This window comes from Mytilus edulis, chromosome 6, assembly GCF_963676685.1.
Source record: "Mytilus edulis chromosome 6, xbMytEdul2.2, whole genome shotgun sequence".
Lineage (NCBI taxonomy): Eukaryota > Metazoa > Mollusca > Bivalvia > Mytilida > Mytilidae > Mytilus > Mytilus edulis.
In genome coordinates this window covers 12,892,922-12,918,335 of record NC_092349.1, presented here as the reverse complement: position 1 = coordinate 12,918,335, position 25,414 = coordinate 12,892,922, and the positions used below count along the sequence as shown (strand labels likewise).

Genomic DNA, 25,414 nt, shown 5'->3' with positions numbered 1-25,414 from the left:
TTGTACTAGGAGGATCATTGATTTAACTCAGATCAACTGGATTACTTAAAAGACATAACAGTATTATTGAAATAAAACTATAAAAGAAGAAGTACGACCATTTATTTCAAAGCAATGACCTTTCTCTAAAGGCCTTCAATATTTACCAAATTTCGTAGTATTGTATGCTTATTTAAAAAAAATAGTTTTTCTTTACTTCTAAAAAAATCCAGCTTAAAAACGGTAAGATCTAATTCAACCGTGTTTTTTTTGGCAGATAAATAGGTTTCTTCGTTTATAGTGCTGTATATATGTATGTGTAAGTTCATTACATGTTAAAGCCCTCATGTTGTACTTGATCTTATGCTAGTATTTCGGAATATAAGATATGATTATGATAATTTTTAATTTTGCTTTTTGTGCAAACTATAAAAACTAAGGGTTTTTCAGGATCAGTACTACAGCACTCTAATGTCGGTCTCGCGTTTCCAAGCATTTTGGGGGAAAAAACTTGATACACGTAGATGACTGTCGGTTTACTAGTCATATTTTGGCCCTCGACTGGGCATTTAAAATATATTCTGCAAGGGGTGTTTGTCCTGTCAATCTATAACTGTTTGCGTAATAAAATGTCACATATTTAGAATAAGCAAAAAGTAATAAAAGATTAACAATACAGAAAGAATTTGAAAATGAAGAAATAAGATTTAAATGTAGCGCCTCTGAAGCACTATACTATTTTGACCATCATCAGAATAGCTAAAATTCCTAATTAATTCAAATACAAAGATGTATCAATATCTGAATACATTTGGAGCCTTAGATTACCAAAGGTACCTATGAGAATAATTAAATAAGTAGTGACTGTGTCAAAACAAACTACCGAATACAAAAAACCTCGATGCTATTTCTGAACTAGACATGGACGGATTAGAATAATTTTCGTCTGTAGATAACATATTAACGAAGTTGCAACGTTTTTAACTTATGAGTTTGAATGCCCCTTTAATTGTTATCTTTCGCCTATCTTTTAATTAACTACAACCATTAACTGAGTATTATGTAACATTATCCTGGGCATTTATATCAAAGTATGAGAGATTGTGTTTAACGGCAAAACAAAACAACGCTTCAATAAACAAGGAGGCATTTCACGCAGTTTATAGTAGACATAAACGAGAGCTGTCACAGGTTGCAACGAAACGAAGTGTAGAATTACCCATATCAAGGCAGGAAACGGTTCCAAAATCATTTTTTACCCTCGAAATTGCTATTACAAAAACTGAACTATTTTAAGAAGTTGATAGGACGATTTAAAATCAAAACACCATGTTCAGCGTAAGTCGGAGTTTGTGATATAATATATTTTCTAAACGTTATGAAATAATCATTCGACTCAAAATAAAATATTTAACCTTTTCAACAAGGACAATTGCTGTATCCTCCGTGTTCGAATAAAGCGACTGTCACGTGTTCGAATAAAGCTACTGCCATATAAGAGGGGTTTTGACTTGCTGTAGAGACAGGTTTAATCAACAGTTTTCTACGTAAGGGGGTGTCTGTGCCAGGTCAGGACTTTGACAATTGTTATCCATTCGTTTGTTATGTTTGATCTTTCATGCTAGGGACTTTCCATTAAGATATTTTTCTCGGAGTTCAGTTTTTTTTTTTTTTGTTATTTTACTAATTGCATAAACATACTTTTTTCCGCTCAGAGTTCTGTTCAGATTTTTCGTTGAATCCTTTTTTATGTTTAATTGTGAAACCTTTAGAAATTAAATATATTAACCCCTCCTTTACTTGATAATGTCAATATTACTTAAATGGAACATTATAAAGCAGTAATATCATCGAATTGAAAGAAAATGAAAAATAAAGTCAACAGTGGTAAACCCTGTAGAATAATCATATTTCAATTACGCGAAAACATAGAACCGCGGGAAACACATCAACTTTTAGAGGGAAACAACAGAACAACAGAAATAAATATACATAGAAACCAACTATTTGATAACAACTGAATTGGTACAGGACATTTCAAGACATGATGTCGAATGAAAGCACGGTCGATATCACTCAAAAGCTGTAGGCTGTTTTGTTAATACCATGACTTAAGGTGGATAATACGTCTGTTTTTAATGCTGTGATGATTGAGGATTCATTAAGTATGTTTTTTCCATAGTAATGTAGTTTCTTTTTCATAGAGCTAGTAAGTAAGTGACTATTCCGTACGTTTGGAATAAAATTGAGAAAGGAAATGGGGAATGTGTCAAAGCGACAACAACCCGACCATAGAACAGACCACAGCCGAAGGCCACCAGTGGGTGCATGTTTCTCTAAAAACCTTTTGATTTACTGATTTGGATTTAAAAGGCAGACAATTTAGATCTCAAAACACTAGTTTTATTAGTGTTCGTGTCAAGTCCATATTCTTGTGTCATTTTCATGCCAAGAATTTCGTTGGTCATATCTTAATTTGTTTTCTTTAAACATGTTTAACACCGCCTGTAATTCAGTGGTTGACGTCTGCTGTGCAACATATTTGTGTTTCATTCATAATTTTGTACACCAGTTAACTCGTTTGAATTGTATTAGATTTATCTTTTCGGGACCTTCTATGATAGCTGACTATGCTGTATGAGTTTGCTCATTGTTGAAGACCTTACGATGACCTATAGTTGTTAATTTCTGTGTAATATTGTCGTCGGCTGAGAGTTGTCTCATTGGCAATGATACCTCATATTCGTATGTGTTATGTATACCCATACATTTTTGAACACTATGTGATGCCCTCTACATGCTTTTGGGTTACTTTGATCAGTAGTCTTATTGACGTATACATATGGTTTGCCAGCATCTTCTTTTATACCCGTTGATAGTATTGCTCTGCTTATTTCCTTTTTTCGATGGTTGAGATACCCGTTTTTAAAAACGTTACTTCGTAATCTTTTCTTATCTATACAATAACATAACAATGTTTTTTTATAAATCGGAGGAAAGAAACTTTTTCCAATCAAATATGAGCATGAAACGGAAGTTAGTGTACTCTTCTACATTATCATCTGCGGAAATTGTACTAGATATCTCTGAAACCGGCCGATCATTGCAGACTTGCCCGGAGCAGGGAAACAATTCTTCAATTTTAACGTTGTACCCATCGTTTAGAATGTCTTTATACAGACAACCAGCAAGTGTAACTGCATCCGCGTAAGTTGGACAGTTAATTTCAATGTTGCCTTGTCTTAGAATTTTCCTGCTTTTCTGATAAAGATCTTGATTTATCTTCAAACCGTCATCAATAATGAAGTCAAGAATCACGTGTGGGTGAAATTTCCAAGATGGCGGTACTTCGGAGTGGGCATCAACTGTCTCGCCCAGTTTAATTATTTTTTCTTTCATTTCGGAATAATATGGAACTGAATTGCGAACATCTTCCCAGTCGTGGTCAAGAGATCTAATGTGGTCAACAAGTGTGTTTATGCCTAAATATGTAGCGTCTTCCAAAACTTCCTGTGCTATATTACGCGGAGGAAGATGCTGTTCATTGCGAAGGTAATTAAGAATGTGCTTAAATCTACTTCCGTCCATATCCAAAAAGAAATTTTCATCTTTGTCTTTATCTAGTGTGTATCTTTCACTGAACATAGCCGCCAACATCGAGTCTTCATATTTTCGCAAAGTCGATAGCCTCGTTGTGAAGAAATATCCTCCTACATTGAGATTAATAACTGATGGTAATCCATTCTACAAGTTATAAATAGAAAGCTTCAAACAAAAAACAAATGAACAATACAACATTTTAAGGGAGCTACCATTTTGATTTTTCACTCTATTCGGTCTTGCCATTTTTTATTGGTTTATCCTGACTATATTTTTTTTTGCATAAATATTCATCCTGCAATATTTTCTTTTGCTAAGTGTCTCATCCTGCCTTTTTTCTTACTCCTGTCCTGCCTTTTTCATTTTTTCAAATTTCACCCTAGCCCGTCGAGGTTGCAGATAAAAGGAAAAGCAATGATAGCAAACGCATAACATAAATTAAGAATCATCAGCCAAACATGACACTTTTCTATTTGATCGTACGATTTAGCTAAAGTATTTAAGAAAATATACACGAGTATGAGAATAGCTCTGTTAATATAATAAAATACTGGTATATTGTTTTAGCATTATAAAATACTGGTATATTGTTTTAGCATTATAAAATACTGGTATATTGTTTTAGCATTATTTAGTGATATCTTAAAACGTGGATTATTTTATCCTTTAAAAGTCTAAAAAGTGTGTCGTTAAAATTAGTCTTTTAAAACAGTTTAAACATACATTGTATAGTGGTCTTGACTAACTTGAATAACTTGAGGAATGATCGATTATCATGATTGGTGGACTAGCTTTACTTATATTTATAATGTGCACCACACACAATGTATATAATTGATATTCAAATAAACTAGGAAAAAACTAGTGGTCCTGCTTAATCAAAGTGAAGAAGACGGGTTCCTTCATAAAACAGTCATTAGAGCTGCAGGAGGACACTCAGTCAGGGGACTATTCGTTATTTTTTATTGTAAATAAATATGTCATATGTGTATTCAAATCAGTTATTTTTTGTTGTTGTCATGATTTGTTGTATATCACAAGTATCATTTTACTTATAAACAATATAGAATTATACATTTTTTAAAGTAAAAATGCATAAAGGTGTCTGAGATAAGTTTTCAAAAGATGAAATCATACCTGTTCATTCTTTTTGTCCATTTGATATCCAAATCGAAATTTTACTTATTTATTTTACCATTTTGTTTATTTTGAAACTCTATGTTTATAAACAAGATTGACGTATTATTGATTATTGTTGTTTATTCGTGTGCGTCGATCAGAACGTTGGACAATACACTACCTATACATTTATCAAACTTTTGTTTTAAGGTGTTTTTTCTTTGTTTAAAACCTGAAATAATACATATCCATTTACAATTCTTTTAAATACGAGATAAATATATGCTTGTTTGTCTTAGTTTCAATTCTATTTATTATAGAAATTCATTGTATACATATTCTTTTCCATAACTGCAAAGGTAACTAAAATTGTTACTTTCAGTGCTATTTACTCATTATAGCATTAGATTAATCGATTCGGAGCTTCATAACTTATTTTTACTCTTTATTTACTCTAATGAATTCAGTGGCGGATACATAATCTTCATAAAAAGAGGGGGGTGACTGCCTAAGAGGGGGTCATGCTTCGGTGATTCCTTAAGTAAGCAAACATTTTTTTTCCCTCAAAAGGAAAGCTAGAATTAGTACCTAATACGTTACTTATCATAGTAGGAGGGGGGCCTGGGCCCACTGTAACTAACATGATGAAATGGTTGTTTAATAATCATATATTGTTGTAATAATTCAGTGTAATATTTACCTTTAACGTTACATATATTAAAAGATCAAAAATATATCAATGATATTCCAACAACTATGATGTTTGTAGTACTTTTCGGTTAACTTGAAAAAAGATACACGCCATTTGAATAGTTTGAATAGTTTGTTATTGTCTTATTCATTGTTAGCTGTTATTGGGCTTTTAGTTTTTTTGTTATCTGTTATTGTGATAATGTATTTGCTGTTAACTGTTATTGAAAATTGGAATGTTAGCATTTTTTTGACAGCCAATATTTGGTAGAAATTGTAGATCATTGGACATTGGGGTCTACCACTAGTAATATTTTGGTCCCGTATTCGGAGAAGGATTCCATTAACATATACCCATTACAGAAGTGCGGTCCAGGACAATTCCAGTATATCTTATGATTATCCTTTGTAATAAATTCAATTTTTTTTTGGAACATGTATTTAGAATTATCTTATTTTTTTGTATGAGGATAATGTTCCTTGTTTCCCGTACCAACATATTAAATCAGAACAATTATTAATATGACAAAAAGGAAATCTGATAAGAATCTCAATTAAGGACTAGGTCCTTACAACCAATTATTTCTTTTATATAATATGGTACATTGACTAAGCTCTGTGATTCTTTTCAAAGCAGAACCAAACACATTTTACAATGAAAGTTCCAACCATGTACTGGGTCCCGAACTTGGGCGGCAGCACATAGCTCATTACAAAGAAAGATTTATTTCGTCTTCAAGCCATTACTCCCCTACTAAACTATGTATTCTACTTACTAGTACACTTGGTCCAATCAATAGCCTGATAAAATAATTGTTCAAATTGAGCCTTTGAAAATAATGGAATAAATTACTTTTGGAGTGTCAAAATTGGTTCGAGGTACTTGAAAAAATTGCATGCTTATAATTGGTACTTTTGATTTTTCTACCCTATATACTGACCACTTTGCCTCATAGTCTTAATAAGAAAAATTCACACACCTCATTAAATGGGCATTTAGAAAAAAGTCAGAATACGAATATATATATTCAAACTCTTTCAGGTCATTTTTTAGTAGCAACAAACACAAGAACTATGTGAATTGAATACCATAACAGCCCTTGCATTTTTACTAGATATCATTTTTGTCTCTTTGACATATTCCTCATTTCCATACTCAATTTTATTACACACTATTTAAATTACAAGCAAGTGTGAGTTTCTATAACTGTATAAAAATAAATGCTGAAAAAAGTATTCTATAACAAATAAACAGCTACGCCATGAGCGCATGATACGCCCGTCACCCTTTTTAAAATATTCGATAACTTCTTTATGTCATATCAGATATTTATAAAAATTGAAAGGGAGCTTCAGTCAATATATATAAACAATACACCAAAGTTTCATGCGAACTGCTGAAAAAGTTTTGAGTTATTGACCGAAAACTGGAAAATACCACCTTTTTTAATGAATAAAACCCCTTAAATCAATAACATAAAATCTAAAATTAATGAAAATAGAAAGGGCGCTTACAACAATAGCTATAAACAATTCAGCAAAGTTTCATGAGAACTACTGAAAACGTTTTTGTGTTAATGTCCGAAAACTGGAAAATCCCCCCTTTTTAATTAACAAAACCCCTTAACTCGGAAACATAAAATCTAAAATTTACAAAAATTGAAAGGGAGCTCATGTCAATAGATAGTAATTAACAATTCACCAAAATTCCTTGCAAATTTGTAAAAGGATTTTTGAGGTATTATCAGAAAACTAAAAAAAAAAAAAAAAAACATTTTTATTGAATAAAACCCTATTACTCAGAAACTTAAAATCTGAAATTTATGAAATACGAAGGGGAGCTCACGTCAATAGATATAAACAATTTCCAAAAGTTTTATGCAAATTGGTTAAAGAGTGTTGGAGTTAATATTCGACATGTTGACGACAGACGGACAACAGTATTCCACAATACCTCCTGTAAACGAGCGTATAAAAATAGATTGAGTAGTTAACACATTCTAGATACATAATTTTAAAGACATGTTCATAGAAAATGGAATTCATTACAAAGGATTATACCCGTAATAAGAAATACTGGATTTGTCAAGGTCCCGACTTGTTTTAATATTTCATTTACTGTTATCTGTTTTTGTCCATTTTAATTCCTTGTTATCTGTTATAAGCCAAATCAATTTGCTGTTTTGCTGTTATTGGGACCCCCTTGCCCCCCTCTTTGAATGACATTGCTATCCATGTCTTACTCAAACGTTATTGGAATTCCAAAAGATAGCAAACATAAGAGAAAAATCACCTAAAACTTTAGAGGGGCAATCCATTTGACAAGTGTTAGTTGCTTTTGCTTCTAAAATTCAAACTCTTCGTATTAAGATATTGCCAGGACTTGCTACAAATAAATAAAAAAAATATATGCATGTCCAAAATAAGTTTGACACCAAGACAATTATAGCTATACAAGATTTTTTTTGTGAAATGCTATTTTTCTACTCGTTTAAATCAATACCCTTTCGTATCATACCACATGACATCAAACATAAAGGTAAATACAAGTAACTGTCGAGTTCCGGAACCCTAACAGAAAATGTCCGTCTTTTAACAAGATATTATATGTAGTGGGCGTTTCCGGTTACTTTCACTTTCACTTTCAATGTTTACAGCAACAATTTAGGTCTCCATCATATTCTATCTGTCTCGTGTAACCCAGTATCCATTATATTTCATTAGCGCAATGTAAAATACAGAATGGATGAATACTTGTGACTGGTAAGAATATAATGAAGCATATAAATTAGTGAAACTAATTACTTATGGGTTTCTGTCGTTCACTCATATTCATTGCCAGACGAGGTCTATGTTATCTCTCCCGGCTTGACCTGTTAACCTATTGACATTAGATCTCAAATCCGCAGATGTTCATTTTGATATTTTTATAATTATTACAAGGTATAACTGATATAAACCATATTTTATATGTATATTTTTATATAACGGTTGTCTTGAAGCATTTAAATCATCGATCTACAATGTCATTGATATAACATATTGCATGCATATATATACGTGTATTTAAATAACAAGCCTCAGTTGAAAGAAAAATAAATATGTTCGTTATTGGGATGGATAAAAGAAAGAGATTTACAAAATCAATGTGTGTTGCTAAAAGACCAACTTCAACCAAGGAATTAAATTTATGTGCCATCGTTACCTCGGTTGTGATGGTACTCACTATGTCACTTTTAAACGACTTAGATATTTGCATGTCATTTTGCTACTCTTTTTTTTTATTAACTATCCCCTTCATTTGTTCACAAAATAGAAATATATATGCAATGAACTTCTTGTAGATTCCAGGTCACAATGAATATACTGTTAATATCACATCTCCAGAAAGGAAGTGGGAACCTGCATACAATTGAAAGAATAAGGTATTATGTGTTGGAAGGTTACATAGGCATGATGGGGAATGATTGGCTTAATGAAAAAATGTAGAGTTTACAATTTTATGTCATTTTCAAAAATGTAATAAAAACGTATTGGTGAAAGAAGTTTTATTCAAGATACAGGATGCGTTATATTTTTGAAAGATTGTACATGTAAAAACCACTTTCTTGAAAATTGAAAGAAAACTAAATCACGAAATGTAAAAAGGAAATATAATAAGGAATGATACTTTATTCCAATATTATTTAGGATACATACACACCTAATAATAATTGTATGTGCACCAATATAAGAATTTTTACAAGATTTACACAATATATAAATAAAGAGGTGTACATGAAATAAAATATAATACATAATACAAAATACGAAATATAAAGAAAGATTTTATTATGTGATTTCAGAATGATACAAGAACATAAATCAACGTTCAGTTAAATAATGTCTAAACAGTGGTGTCGGATGCAGACTTTTCTTGCGTTTTGATAACTTTTAGAATGTAGGATTGAGAATGGAAGCACGGAATGTGTCATTATGCTATATATTCCTGACTTTGGAAGGACACGGCGGGGTTAAACATGCTTTTTGAGATATTTATCTCAGCCATTCTCCATCTGATGAGTTAAGACTTTTTCAACTGATTTGTATAGTTCGTTCTTATGACGTACTGTTACACCACTGTCATAGGTTAGGGGAGGGGTTGGATCACGCTAACATGTTTAACTCCGTCAACATTTGTCATTTCGGGGCCTTTTATAGCTGACTATGTGGTATGGGCTTTGGTCATTGTTGAAGGCCGTACGGTGACCTATAGCTGTAAATTTCTTTTTCATTTGGTCTCTTGTAGAGAGTTGTCAATCTTGCCACATCTTCTTTTCATATTCTATATACGTCTAGTCTATATGGGATAAACAAACACACATCAATACACACGGTTAATTTCAGTTAAAGAAATTACTTGTCCGATGTTAAATTTTGAAACTGAAGACTCACAGAAGAAAATATTAGCAAAATAACTATCTGTTTTTTTGCAGATAGAATTTGTAAATCAAATAAAATTGAGAAAGGAAATGGAGAATGTGTCAAAGCGACAACAACCCGACCATAGAGCAGACAACAGCCGAAGGCCACCAATGGGTCTTCAATGTAGCGAGAAACTCCCGCACTCGTAGGCGTCCTCCAGCTGGCCTCTTAAAAAATATGTATACTAGTACAATGATAATGGACGTCATACTAAACTCCGAATTATACACAAGAAACTAAAAATAAAAAAATCATTCAAGACTAACAAAGGCCAGAGGTTCCTGACTTGGGACAGGCACAAAATTGCGGCGGGGTTAAACATGTTTATGATATCTCAACCCTCCCCGATTCGACTCAAAGACTTTATCACATTGTTAACATGGTTTACTTTGTGGAATTTCCACTGGTTCCAAATACGGTTTTATTTATATTCTTTTTCTTCTTCTTCTTTAAGTTTTCCAGTTTTCCATCTGAATAAAGATGATTAATATCTGGTGCATACGTGGCCTATTTATTTAAAACTATTTAATATTTTAGTTATATATACAAAACGGTGCGAGAACAGATGTAGCTCCTAGTAATAACAAATTGTCTCCTGCTGCACATGGTTAAACTTACAATAAGTTTTGTATTTTTGTAGAACGTATTTGTCAGATGTTGACTATAAATGCACTCTGACTTCACCAGATGAATTCGACAACGAAGACGATCTTAAGAGCTACGTTACAGAAAACAGCATTAAATTAATCATAGGGCTTCATGCGTTTCGCGCTGGCAAATTGCTTCAAGGTGATTATATTGTTTTAACTGTTTTAAGTTGTTACAGTAAATAATACATCTGATCTCCTCTTTGTCTCTTGTCACGTTAAAAGTGTAAAAGGGGGCGAATGTGATAAAATGCGAACATATGTCCCCAAAATGGTAAAAAGAGTCCGAATGAAATAAATGCTGAATTTTCTATATTTTGTATGTCGTCATTGTTGTTATTGTACCCCGGTTCTCTGAATCAAGGGTGTATATAAAGATGGATGGACGTCCATTCATAAGATTTTCATTTGATAACATGCAATACCTCTTTATGGTTTTTTCTGCAATTATTGAGTAAAGATAGTGCAAGGCTTTGTAGTGTTTGAAGCCGTTTGACACAATTTGATGAACTTTCATATTAATTTGTTCTCATTCAGAAAATACATGATATATTAACCACGTGATGTTAAGCAAACAACAATCAAAATATACATTGCATTGCGTAATTCGACTACAAGCGTGTCAATAATTTGAGCCATGCTGACTATAAAATCATACTTTTCTTATATTTTTGTTTGACAATAAGCAAGTATCGAATCGGTACCTTCAACATTAAAATTCCCCGTACTATAAACGGTTTAGTTCGGAAATTGAAATGAACCATTTTACTTTTTATTTAGATGCCAAAATTAATTACATATTGATAATTGGTGGAACCGATGTAAATGAAGATTACAGAAATCAAAACAAAATGAATGTCATGACACAATCGGTTTTATCTTCCAGGTTTGTGCACCATTATTTAAGGGAAGGTTAAAATCTGTCTCCTCTTTTATTTGTTCATTTGCAAATGATTGTGAACAGTTTGTACATGTACGATAGCAAAATACGAAAGGTTTGAAAGAAAAAGTGTTATCGATACCCGAGTCTAAGAAACATGGTTTATCATTAATTGTAATTGAGCTTTAAAGTAGTTTTCAATAACTGCAATACTATAAGATCGGAATACTTCGTGTCTTTTTTGTCTTTTACAAACCCACTACGATATTAGGAACTATACAAGCCATAACGAATCCAAAAGGGGGGGGGGGGGGGAGCTGTGAGAGCGGGGGCCCCTTTTTGTGGGGAATATTTGGTTGATTATATAGGGAATCACTGAAGCATGCATGACTGGAGCGGGCTTCCCCTTAAGTCAGTCAGCGCCCCCCACCCCCCCCCCCCCTTTTATGAAAAGTTCTGGATCCGCAACTGCGAAGCACTTATCGCTACATTGAAAACTCATCGGTGGCTTTCGGCTGTTGTCTGCTCTTTGGTCGGATTGTTTATGTTCATCCGACCGACCTTTTTGAAGTCTTCCATCAGTCTAGTTGTATATATGTATTTCTCCTATCTTAAAAAAACGTCAAATTAGTGTTGTGACCTATATAGTTATATATATATATATATATATTGAAGTCGACTGAACATGCATGGAAATATGATACTATGATAAGCTTTTTAAATGTAAAACAAATACAATTTCGTTTTGGTGTGGTGACTCAGGAAGGGGGTTACGTGATAGGATATGAGCCTGCATTTCAGTGGTTGGTTAATTATTGCTTCTGTCTGACTTACTTGTTTCATTATTATCAGGCCATTGGTTTTTCTCCCGTGAATTACTTTACATTTTTATTATCTGGGGTTGGGTTTTTGTAGCCTATTATAAGATATGAGGTTTGATCACTATTGATCAAAGGTTGTGCAGATACAAATACTTTGATCACAAACTATAATTCATAAGGACCTAGTGGCTTATTAGTTGGACTCTAGCTTGTTATGTGACCTTGATAATTTCTAATTTACAGTTTGTTATTATTTGTTAAACTCGAGAAAGAGAATATAATTGGTCTTAAATTTTAAAACCATTTAACTCCGTGAGAAGCATAATTTTATCCTTATAAAAAAAAACATATGTGTAAATCATAGGTCAAGGTCATCTCTGTCAAATGGCAGTACCGTAAACACTTTTTTCTTCATTTATTCTTCATTTTCATATATTTTCGGTTGTGTGAAGCAGCTCATAATTAAACATTTCCGGGATTTCTTACATTAAAACTAGAAAACGGAAATAAATTGACAATGAAGCGCTTTTTTTTTTTTTTTTTTTTGCTATTCAGAGCCTTTAAAAGATAACCACTTGATGTTAAAGATTAAAGTGATATATGTGTGATACAGGAGTTCTGTGCATAACATTGATTCGGTCATGATTTTAAAGAGTGTATTTGTTTATTAAGTTAATATGTCCTTCTCATTTTCCAGGAAAATCATAGTGTTTAGCAATGGTCTTCGGCGGAAAGTACAGGAGCTCTGGGTAAAATAACTGTTTATAATTAAACCCCATAATATAAAAATAAGAAGATGCGGTATGATTTCCAATGAGACCACTCTCTACTAGAGACACAGAAATTTTAACAACTACGTGTAACCGTGTGTCCTTCGATCATGAGCAAAACCCAAACCACATAGTCGGCTAGGAATGACAAATGTAAAATAATTCAAACGAGAAAACTAGCAGGCTAATTCATGCACAAAGTAATGAACGAAAATCAAATATGTAACACAGCAACTGAGTTACAGACTCCGGAATTGGCTTCTTTATACCAGTTTTAATATTTTCATTAGTTTTGAATGTACTTCTAATCTGATAGCATTTTTTAAAAACTTTTTTTCCCTTTGAAATAAAACATTTGTATGCCAAAATTTGATACACATGTTTATTACATAATTTAAAGTCAGCTTTGATATACTATGTGGTTTTGTTTTTATTTAAAATTTAGACCTCAAAAATTCTGGAGTCGGAAATGAAATCGGACAAAAAAAAGATAAAGTGTTATCTATCATAAATGTTTTAATCAACAAAAGTTTTTTTTGTTTTTGTAGCCGGTAATACCACAAGACAAGATAATTGAAATTAAACAAGGTAAGGTCAAAGACGAAAGAAAAATCCAGTACATATACAAGAAATTATCAATCAGGTTCATGAAATTATAAGCAAAGAAAAGAAAAAACCTAAATTCTGTATGATGGTATCGTATGAGGGATAAATCAAGTATTACTTACGTCCAGTGAAAAATCGAAGAATGCTTCAGTACTAGAATAACACGACGGGTCGGTTTTCATTATGAATTTTCAGAGGCGGATTTTTAGAGGGTTTTTTAGGGGGGCCCGGACCCCGACCCCCCTTTTGTTGGAAAAATTTGATTATATAAGGAATTACTGAAGCATAACGAGAGCTCCCCCGCCCGCCCCCACCCCAACTTTAAGGCAGTCAGTGGGCCCCCTTATGAAAATTTTTGGATCCGCCACTGACGTTTACAATGTAACCATCAGCTAGAAGACATGTGCTTGTCCAGACCGTTACATGTATTCCCCAGCCATCGCATGACAATACCTATATTGAAAAAGTAGCAAATATTTTTTTCGACCCGACCGTGGATCGATCCAATTACCTCCTACAAAGAGACCACCAACGATATCCCAACTTATAGAATACATGTTAACAAACTGTACTTTATTTTTGTGTGACAATTATGTGACAGTTATGGGTTTTCAATTCATACTTTTTTGTCATTTAGATACTAGATGTATGTTGTATCAGCTCATGAAAGCCTATAATATATGGTATACAATATAACAACCGAGTTAATGCTTTTTAAAGAGAGTTTGATTAAACTTGAAATTGAATTAAGTTCTTCTTTTAACTATGTATGTGCCTTTCTTTAATGAATGTATAAGCATTGAATTCGAACTAGCGTTCAGTAACTGCGAGTCGGACCCCTACATATGAGTGGTACTTTCAAATAGTAGTTTGTGCTTTGCGCCAACCTGATGAGTCGCACCATTTCCAGCTGATTTTTACAATTTCGTCAGATATTGTACATGTGCTGATACACATTTGTTTAAAGGTTTAACACTGCCAGATTTTGTATGTGCTTGTCCCAAATAAGGGGCTTGTAATTCAATGGTATCCGTTTGTTGGTGTCTTATGATATTTTGTTCGTTTATTTTATGGTAGGACTTCTACCACAAAATGAACGAATAAAATATAATAAGACAGCCTTCTACCACAAATTAAACGAACAAAATATCATAAGACAGCCACGAACGAACGAACAATTCAGTTCGTTGGTTATACTTTGGTGGATAGCTCTGTTATTGCAGATTGGAGTCATGATACTACATCTTCTTATGTTGTTATACACTTATGTATGTCTATTTTTATTTTTTAAGTTACGCACATAACATGTATTTTAGGAGTACAAACATGTCCGTCCAAATTTTCATTGACTGACTACATACAACAGCACCACTCGGACGTTTATACAACTGACATGGTAATATGTTTATGTGTCGGCAGTATTAGACCTGTAAAGAATCCTTTGTATCTGGTCCAAGAATTTTCAGGTTAGTTTTTTTTCCCAAATTGCATTATCACATAAATTTAAGTTTCATACAAATTGTAACATGCCATTATATTAAAGCCATATAAGATAATATAAATGCTTAGATTAAGAATGTAATGATTATGTCTTTCTAAGACAAAGAGGCAGCATGTTTTTATATTTGAAATGCATTTTCATTTTTTTTTATAAAGTCTGATAACTATGTAAGCGTTTTGTTATTTTGCCACTAGAAGCAACCAACAATCAATCAATCAATCAATCAATCAATCAATGTTATTTTTAATAACAGACTGTGTGTCTTTTGTTTTGCAGAATTACACAAGAGACGAAAGAATATTGTTTATGTTATTTGTGGACCAGTGGTAAGATTTTTTTAAGAACTTAAGTTTTATATGTTTTTATTATATTAATCAAGGACAGGCTAGAATTATACCCTGCATAAAAGACAAATGAAAAGATAGTGAATAGTGGTTATACCTAATGAAGAGTTGTCTTCGGCAATACTAGTAATGCTTCCATTCTTATATCGTATTCCAGAATGTACTGAAAATCATTGGTATAACATGGAGAAGGAATTATTATAATTAACTTTATGAAATATATGTGTAAAATATGACCACGGGTACGCTTCACTTCTTGTACCCGGAATTCCGTCGTCTTACCTTCGAGTGTGGCATCACCAAATACGACAAATTATGGAATACAAAATTGCCATGAGCCATACGACGGGTAACACAATTGGAACAAAACCTGATAACCCTTGATCCACCGATCTCATAGCTTTTTGTGGAGTTTGTGTTACTCAATATTTAGTTTTCTTTGTAGTGCTTTGTTGTGCTTTCAAAAAGAAATGTTATTGGATATTGGTCAATTTTCCTTGAAGGACAAATGGAGTAGCTCATTGTTCTTTTAAGAACATGCGGTACATTTTTGGTGAAAATCTGGATTGCCCGAAGTAGGCCAGTATCTAATGTCATGACAGGGATGTTTTTTTGTAAGCATTGGTCGGTTTTCGTACACAGATAATATCCAATGGTCGCATTTGAATTGTCCTTAAATCCCAATTACGATCGGTTGCACCCACAGATTTATAAATTATAATAGTATGTAGGTTCAAGCCTATCAGTTACACGCTCATCTTTTTGTTAATCAGCTTAATACCATTATGACAACCCTTTGATAGAATAACAATTACATAGCTTAACTAGTTTGACTTTAATAAAAGAAGAACGTACATTCTATCATGTAACAGCAGTTGCGTCATTTTGTGCTCAAATGCCATCTATACAGCAAAATATATCTGATATTTACCTTTTAATCAAACAGGTTGATGAAGAATATGGAAAATTGTTCAGAACGGAAATCAACAGGTAATTTATCTTTTAACATTATCATATGATTGAAAAGAAAGGATTCATTATATCATTGCATGGCTCAAATTTGTAAATATCGATTTAAAACGAAGGCACCGCTATTAGTATTAAGTAACTTGGTTCTTCGCATTGTCCCATGAGGCCTCCAACCTATGATTATTAGCCCCGTTTTTCTCAACACTTTTAGTTTTAAGTACAGTACCATAAATTGTAATGTTTAAACGCATTAATGACATCAATGCATTTGCATCTTGAACTTGCTCAGCTTTTTTTTTACTAGAAACTTTTATTGATTTTGTTCTTACATGTACGTTTCGCCACTATTTCAAATATGCACAGAACCATTCAACTAAATACCGGGAGAAATTATTATAATATTATTGTACCTGTATATTGAGAATTACTTAACAGAAATACTATTGAACGTCACATCATTTATATACTTTGTTTTCTATAGTCTTCCAGGAGTTATATTTATACCAGGATTACCTCTGACAGATGCTCATGCTGCCATTCAACAAAGTTTTGCTTATATAAACTGCTCAAACAGCGAAGGAATGGCTCTGGCGATTTTGGAAGTAAGTGTGGGAAATATATAACTGTATAGTAATTTTTGTTTTCCCTTGAATCTAACTCCCTGACTGTTCCAGCTCCAAATACGTACCCACTATTATATATTATGAATTTTGGTCTAGGGTCAACCGCAGTCAGCAATTCTCGAGTTCAGCCGCTAATCTAAGTCTATCAGAACGGAACTGACCGAGTTTTGACGAGCAGAATTAACAAGAAAAAGTTATCTGAGACAACGTGGGGCCAAATGACATACAAATATATAAAGTAAGAAATATTTTATTTGGCAAAAGTACAAAATTGTACGGCCACGGCTTGACAAAGAATGGGACTGCCGAGAAACATAATTGGCAAGTCCCTAGTATATATAATTAAACCTTATAGTCCATTCCTTATTCCTTATTTCCACATTATTGTCCATTCCTTATTCCTTATTTCCACATTATTGTCCATTCCTTATTCCTTATTTCCACATTATTCTTATTCCTTATTTCCACCTTATTGTTATTCCTTATAATGTCATTTCCTTATATATCAATATAATATCCTTATTAACATTATTGCTTCCAAAATATATCGGATGCTGGCCCTGGGAAACAGAAGCTCAGCGGATACATAATTCCATTATAAGAAGCATAATATATTTGTAGATGTTGTGTCGCTATTTTCGCCATTAAATGGTCGGAGTCTTTGTCTGAAGCCGTGACGAAGGATTGGGATTACAATGGTCGGAGTCTTTGTCTGAAGCCGTGACGAAGGATTGGGATTACAATCGGAATAAGCTACCAGTCATTTCAACCTGAAAAATAGAACAAAAACCGCAGAAAAACGAACAACATGATAACATAATATAACATTTAACACATGTATATTAACTACATTTTAGGAGTATGTCTTTTATCTAAGTGGTGGGTGGGTGGGTAACTTTTGAAACAAACATTAGTTAATTCATACGGAACCCAATTTTTTGCGTCTTCCCTCTGCTGTATCGTACGTGGTAAAGAAAGAATGATGACGTCACAGTTATCAAGGTTAAAATAATTAACGTGACTCATAATACATAACAAGTTCCACCACGTGTTCAAAGCGGGACAACTCCCAAAACGTAAGCCCACTTTCCTCCGATAACCGGATTTATTCTTCATAGGAATAAATCTTATTATCTGAGACAACGTGGGGCCAAATGACATACAAATATATAAAGTAAGAAATATTTTATTTGGCAAAAGTACAAAATTGTACGGCCACGGCTTGACAAAGAATGGGACTGCCGAGAAACATAATTGGCAAGTCCCTAGTATATATAATTAAACCTTATAGTCCATTCCTTATTCCTTATTTCCACATTATTGTCCATTCCTTATTCCTTATTTCCACATTATTGTCCATTCCTTATTCCTTATTTCCACATTATTCTTATTCCTTATTTCCACCTTATTGTTATTCCTTATAATGTCATTTCCTTATATATCAATATAATATCCTTATTAACATTATTGCTTCCAAAATATATCGGATGCTGGCCCTGGGAAACAGAAGCTCAGCGGATACATAATTCCATTATAAGAAGCATAATATATTTGTAGATGTTGTGTCGCTATTTTCGCCACATGGTCGAATTCAGTGGCTATGCCAAGAGTTATTGGACACTGAGTTTGACCACCGCCACAAATGCGGTAGCGACACAACACACCCGCCGTGACCGTACTTTTAAATAACCACACACATATATTTATATTTAAATTACCCTGTAATGAAATAAGAAAAATAAAAACAATTGCCCACATGAGATAAAGTAACGCCGTCAGATGTGAATATATCGGGCTTATTATATATTTCAGGCTATTTTATGTAACAACCTCCCAATTGTATATATAGCTAAGCGGCAAAGGTGTACATTCTTGTGGCTGCTTTATTCATGCTTATTGGTTTTTTACCATATCTCCGATTCAAAATGAAACTGAATCCATTATTCCTACATGTATTCAAACTTTTAAAACTTAGAACACATGAACACTGGTACTTGTCACCAAAGTCAGAGAATAAGGGGATTTTAACCTTTGGTCTTTGCATTTCATATTTTTAACAAATAAATTAGACAATATTCTAGTTTAGTTTCTGTTATTTCTATACATGTACCATGACAACATTGATCCGTTTTTGAGAATGGGATAACAATAATAGCAACATTTTGCAACGTGATCTTTCTTTACGGATAACAGTTAGCTGTCCTATAAACCCATTTAATTTGTTTCAAGTGACATATAAGCAATAAATATAATTGCATGCAATAAAAATGCCTTAAGTGATTCTAAAAGTGGTGGCCAAATGATATCATAATTATACAATTTACGGAACGCTTCGAAAGCCACTAGACATGTACACTATGTTTCTGATGTATCTACTTGATACAAATCAAAAATACTAAAAAGGAACAATTTACAGACACTGTGTCCTATCAATGTATCTACTTGATACAAACTAAATTATCCTTAAAATACACAATTTACAGACACTGTGTCCTATCAATGTATCTACTTGATACAAACTAAATTATCCTTAAAATACAATATTTACAGACACTGTGTCCTATCAATGTATCTACTTGATACAAACTAAATTATCCTTAAAATACACAATTTACAGACACTGTGTCCTATCAATGTATCTACTTGATACAAACTAAATTATCCTTAAAATACACAATTTACAGACATTGTGTCTTTTCAATGTATCTACTTGATACAAACTAAATTATCCTTAAAAGACATAATTAACAGACACTGTGTCATATCAATGTATCTACTTGATACAAACTAAATCATCCTTAAACGACACAATTTACAGACACTGTGTCTTATCAATGTATCTACTTGATACAAACTAAATTATCCTAAAAAGACATAATTTACAGACACTTTGTCTTATCAATGTATCTACTTGATACAAACTAAATTATCCTCATAAGACACAATTTACAGACACTGTTTCCTAACAATGTATCTACTTGATACAAACTAAATTATCCTTAAAAGACATAATTTACAGACACTGTGTCATATCAATGTATCTACTTGATACAAACTAAATTATCCTTAAACGACACAATTTACAGACACTGTGTCATATCAATGTATCTACTAGATACAAACTAAATTATCCTTAAAAGACACAATTTACAGACACTTTGTCCTATCAATGTATCTACTTGATACAAACTAAATTATCCTTATCAGACACAATTTACAGACACTGTGTCATATCAATGTATCTACTTGATACAAACTAAATTATCCTTAAACGACACAATTTACAGACACTGTGTCCTATCAATGTATCTACTTGATACAAACTAAATTATCCTTAAAAGACACAATTTACAGACACTGTGTCATATCAATGTATCTACTTGATACAAACTAAAATATCCTTAAAAGACACAATTTACAGACACTGTCTCATATCAATGTATCTACTTGATACAAACTCAATTATCCTTAAAAGACACAATTTACACACACTGTATCCTATCAACATATCTACTTGATACAAACTAAATTATCCTTAAAAGACACAATTTACAGACACTGTGTCATATCAATGTATCTACTTGATACAAACTAAAATATCCTTAAAAGACACAATTTACAGACACTGTGTCCTATCAACATATCTACTTGATACAAACTTTATTATCCTTAAAAGACACAATTTACAGACACTGTGTCCTATCAACATATCTACTTGATACAAACTATATTATCCTTAAAAGACACAATTTACAGACACTGTATCCTATCAACATATCTACTTGATACAAACTAAATTATCCTTAAAAAACACAATTTACAGACACTGTCCTATCAACATATCTACTTGATACAAACTAAATTATTCTTAAAAGACACAATTTACAGACACTGTCCTATCAATGTATCTACTTGATACAAACTAGATTATCCTTATCAGACACAATTTGCAGACACTGTGTCATATCAATGTATCTACTTGATACAAACTGAATTATCCTTAAGAGACACAATTTACAGACACTGTGTCCTATCAACATATCTACTTGATACAAACTATATTATCCTTAAAAGACACAATTTACAGACACTGTCCTATCAACATATCTACTTGATACAAACTATATTATCCTTAAAAGACACAATTTACAGACACTGTGTCCTATCAACATATCTACTTGATACAAACTATATTATCCTTAAAAGACACAATTAAACACACTATGTCCTATCAACATATCTACTTGATACAAACTATATTATCCTTAAAAGACACAATTTACAGACACTGTCCTATCAACATATCTACTTGATACAAACTATATTATCCTTAAAAGACACAATTAAACACACTATGTCCTATCAACATATCTACTTGATACAAACTATATTATCCTTAAAAGACACAATTTACAGACACTGTCCTATCAACATATCTACTTGATACAAACTATATTATCCTTAAAAGACACAATTTACAGACACTGTGTCATATCAATGTATCTACTTGATACAACTATATTATCCTTAAAAGACACAATTTACAGACACTTTGTCCTATCCATGGATCTAATTGATACAAACTAGATTATCCTAAAAAGACACAATTTACAGACACTTTGTCCTACCAGAATATCTCCTTGATACAAACTAAGTTATTCTAAAAAGACATTATTTACAGACACTGTCATAACAATGTATCCGCTTGATACAAACTAAATTATCCTAAAATGACACAATTTACACACACTGTGTAAATATTCGTCCTGATAGATATGCCTGAAATATTTGCCACTGGACATTAAGCAACCAACAATCAATCAATCCTATTAAAATATCAACTTAGTACAGAGAAAATGTGTGGTCTAATAAATTATCTGAATTAATGAAATATATTGGAATACCCTTTAACAAGCATTGTAATAGTAATTTCAAACAGAAACTAGAAGATTTCTACAAAATTAAATTAAATTTGAACTATCTAAGATAAAAGATGGAAACTGTGGTTAACTTTTTATTTATCACTAAATTAAGAATAAGTGCACACTCATTATCAATAGAAACTGGTAGGTATGCAAGACCAACAATACCCTCTAATGAGAGATTTTGTAAATTTTGCACTGGAAACACGGATACACAAAATATTTTAACATGTATGTATTCGGTTAAGTTAGGTGCATCTTCTAAATGTACACCAACATAAATACTTATGTAAATAAGGAAAGCATCTATCCATGTGTTAATATCAGTAATCTTTTTACTTAGTTTAGTTTGGATAATCAGCTGTCCATTTGTATCTACTGTTCTGTGCCTGAATTTGTATTAAAGCAATATATACCTAAATCTACATATTCACCATTAATTATTTTGTTCCGAGTTTTGTGAAACATTTAAACATAGATTATCATTTGCACTAGTTATTGGCAAATATTAGAACTTTGTGTTATACCTGTATTCGATTGTTGCCTTTCATTGACTGAGTCAGGAGATGTAACACTAACAGTAGCTGGAGAGTGAATAAGGGCATTGCCATTGACAATCTGAACAACTTCATTCCCAAGTTCTGGAGTCATCATACATGTAGCTAAAACTTGCGTGGAAGTATGTTGTCCAACGACATTGCTAGATCTGTTTCCAAACGGTGTCGGTACGCCCCTCTGCTGTACCCTTTGCCTTTGGCTGCATTTATAAGGACTTTTAGAGGGCCTTTGTGACATACGATCTGCTTTCCCGATTTCCATAAGATGTTTGGTTTTTAAAACTGAAAAATTACTACAATAATATTAGTGAAACGACCGTTGAAAAGTTATAATATCTATACAACTCGTCTAAACATCAACCCAACAATGTTAGATCTGTATATTTTATAAACTTCATACATTTATTCATTATTGGTTTCTCTTTAAATTGCTTGCTGTGTAGCAGATGAAACATTTCATATAACGATAGTTTTAAAATCGCAGACGTCCATGCGACACGTGTCTTTAAAACCATGTGCGCAGTTTTTATCTGTGAAATTACGGGTCTGTTAAAATTTCTATTTTTGGAAATATAATTCATGATTTCCACTGAATTAAACCAACAATTAAAAATTTACAATGAAATATTTAGAAACTCTTTACAGAAGAAACAACAAAAGATATAAAATCTTTAACACTATACTGGATCAAAACCATGTGCTTTTCCTATCTTTCAAACTTTCCGAACCTTTTCAGTAAAATAAGATTTTTTGAAAGACATCCATTTCATATACCAAATCAAAGAAATATTATTAACTTTTGAAACAAACATTAGTTAATTCATACGGAACCCAATTTTTTGCGTCTTCCCTCTGCTGTATCGTACGTGGTAAAGAAAGAATGATGACGTCACAGTTATCAAGGTTAAAATAATTAACGTGACTCATAATACATAACAAGTTCCACCACGTGTTCAAAGCGGGACAACTCCCAAAACGTAAGCCCACTTTCCTCCGATAACCGGATTTATTCTTCATAGGAATAAATCTTATTATGTTTTTATCTTCCATCGGCAAGCCAGAGTTACAAAATCGCACGTTTGCTTCAGGGTTCCTCATATTTTCACTTTACCTTTACCGCCATAATTCATGAACAGCTAGGTGCATTGAATTTAATATGCATTGTAAATAATTCAGTGTGCCATTTTTCAATCCTTACTACTAAACAGGCAAGATATTTGGAGGTATTGTGAATGTTTTGGTGGTTAGAAAATCCGGTGTATTTTTTGTGCTATTTTTTTTTTTTTTTTTAACAAAACTGAAAGAGTGTGTTTCTACAAACCAAGCTATATCTCGACAATATCTTGGCCTTATTCATTATTCCTATACTAGATTCTTCAGCACACAATATGTGTCGTTTAAAGTTCTATACAAAATTACTTATAAGTTTTTATAAATGTTTTTCAATTTGTTATTATCAGGCGATGATGTTGGAAGTACCTGTAGTTGTACGTAATATTGATGGCAACAAAGATATCGTAGAACATGGCGTTAATGGTTTTGTATTCTCTGACCCAAAGGTATTTATATTGTAGTCTCTAACCCAAAGGCATGTCTTTGTTTTTGTATGTTTTGACACTTTATAACATTTTTTTTGTATGAATGCTTTAAAAAAATATTTGTTAATTAGTATATACTGGTTTTGCGATCAGTTATGTGTAGTTTCATTTGATACAAAATGATCACGAAAGAAGTGAATACAAAAAAGCCATTGTTAAACTGAATAATACATAATATTTACAAAATTGTTCCGTTTGTGAATTTAGAAAATGTTAAGAATGGACGTGAAGTTTTGACATCCTCAGACAAGGTTGGGCTTGATAAATGTGATTTTGGTTATTCTTTTTAGGCTCCATTAGTAATATAGTTATTTGGCCGCATATTTATTCATCCTGGCAGTTCAACATGTTCGTGTTTTAGTGTTGATGAAGGTCAATCCTGAAGAGGAACTTTTCACAGAAGCACCAAAGTTAAACATAAGTGTTTGGAAAAATCGAATTTTAAAGATATTTTAATGTTGACATGGTAAAAGTTACATGTACGCATCATGTGAAAAAGTTTGCACAAGAGTAGAAATTAAGTAATGCAAATGAATTTTCTTTATACCAAGGACCACCTTTGAACAAAACGAAATCTATACAAATTTTAGAATTGTATAAACACAGCAGATTGACATTTCCAAAACTGAGTTTAATATTTCTATTTTTTCTAGCAATGTATAGAATATGTGGAAGAGTTATTACTGGATAGTAATTTACGAGACAACACAGTGCGAAGTGCCAGTGAGTATGTAAGGCGAGAACATAGTGTTGAAACTGAACGACTGAAGTATTGTGATGTAGTCAAGTCTAGCCTGGAATAACAGATACAGATTAAGAACATTATAAATCAACTATAACTGGTTTCGTCTTGACTTTTTCAATTTGATCCACCGTAATTTTTTTTTACAGTATTCGTCAACAGAATTTGTAATTTGAATTTTTAATTTGTCTGTTTTTACCTTCAATTGCATTCCTTTTTTGTATATTTTTTTGCATCCCTAGTCTCGATCATGATCACATTATACTAATAACCTTGAAAATGTTTTGATTTATGTCATATACAAGGGTCTTGATAGGGTTACAAAATTGAGAACAACAACAAAAGAAAAGAATAATTGGCCAAAAGATATAAAGAATAAAGCAAATTATGCCAAGAAATGATAAAAAGAGAATAATGATTAAAAAACGCTGAAAGAAGGAATACCGAATTCAGACCCTCAAATAGGATATACATTTTTTTACTTTTCAGGAGTAATGAAAATGTAATGCTGGCATTACAAGTGACGAAGGTCTGCTTAGGTGGTCGATTGAACTTTATTTATCCCATTATATAATAAAATAT

At 32.4% G+C, this 25,414-nt stretch overlaps 2 protein-coding genes and 1 long non-coding RNA gene across 3 annotated transcripts; 1 reads left to right on the top strand and 2 right to left on the bottom strand.

The window, feature by feature from the left end:
- Positions 1–2,551: 2,551 nt before the first annotated feature.
- LOC139525980 (BTB/POZ domain-containing protein KCTD18-like) lies at positions 2,552–4,846 on the bottom strand. The gene is made up of 2 exons (XM_071321168.1): positions 4,717–4,846; positions 2,552–3,723 (listed from the first exon to the last, which is right to left on the bottom strand). The coding sequence occupies exons 1-2, from the start codon at positions 4,735–4,737 to the stop codon at positions 2,962–2,964; spliced, it is 783 nt and encodes a 260-aa protein (XP_071177269.1). The 5' UTR covers positions 4,738–4,846; the 3' UTR covers positions 2,552–2,961.
- A 3,166-nt stretch (positions 4,847–8,012) lies between these two features.
- On the top strand, positions 8,013–25,181 carry LOC139527154 (glycosyltransferase 1 domain-containing protein 1-like). The gene is made up of 12 exons (XM_071322444.1): positions 8,013–8,151; positions 8,733–8,813; positions 10,493–10,641; positions 11,280–11,385; positions 12,898–12,949; positions 13,519–13,558; positions 14,893–15,042; positions 15,354–15,403; positions 16,368–16,411; positions 16,872–16,992; positions 23,953–24,051; positions 24,744–25,181. Exons 2-12 carry the CDS (start codon positions 8,746–8,748, stop codon positions 24,891–24,893), a joined length of 1,029 nt encoding a protein of 342 aa, XP_071178545.1. The 5' UTR covers positions 8,013–8,151; positions 8,733–8,745; the 3' UTR covers positions 24,894–25,181.
- On the bottom strand, positions 22,015–23,526 carry LOC139527153 (uncharacterized). Its single transcript, XR_011665285.1, has 2 exons — positions 23,319–23,526; positions 22,015–22,785 (listed from the first exon to the last, which is right to left on the bottom strand). It is a non-coding gene; the product is annotated as an uncharacterized lncRNA (long non-coding RNA).
- Positions 25,182–25,414: the final 233 nt, after the last annotated feature.

Excerpts from the sequence above, each read along its gene's own strand:
- LOC139525980 (XM_071321168.1), bottom strand. The coding sequence starts at position 4,737 with ATGGACAAAAAGAATGAACAG. Across the intron at positions 3,724-4,716 it reads TGGACAAAAAGAATGAACAG|AATGGATTACCATCAGTTAT; the intron begins GTATGATTTCAT and ends TATAACTTGTAG.
- LOC139527154 (XM_071322444.1), top strand. The coding sequence starts at position 8,746 with ATGAATATACTGTTAATATCACATCTCCAGAAAGGAAGTGGGAACCTG. Across the intron at positions 11,386-12,897 it reads CAATCGGTTTTATCTTCCAG|GAAAATCATAGTGTTTAGCA; the intron begins GTTTGTGCACCA and ends CTCATTTTCCAG. Across the intron at positions 24,052-24,743 it reads TTGTATTCTCTGACCCAAAG|CAATGTATAGAATATGTGGA; the intron begins GTATTTATATTG and ends TATTTTTTCTAG.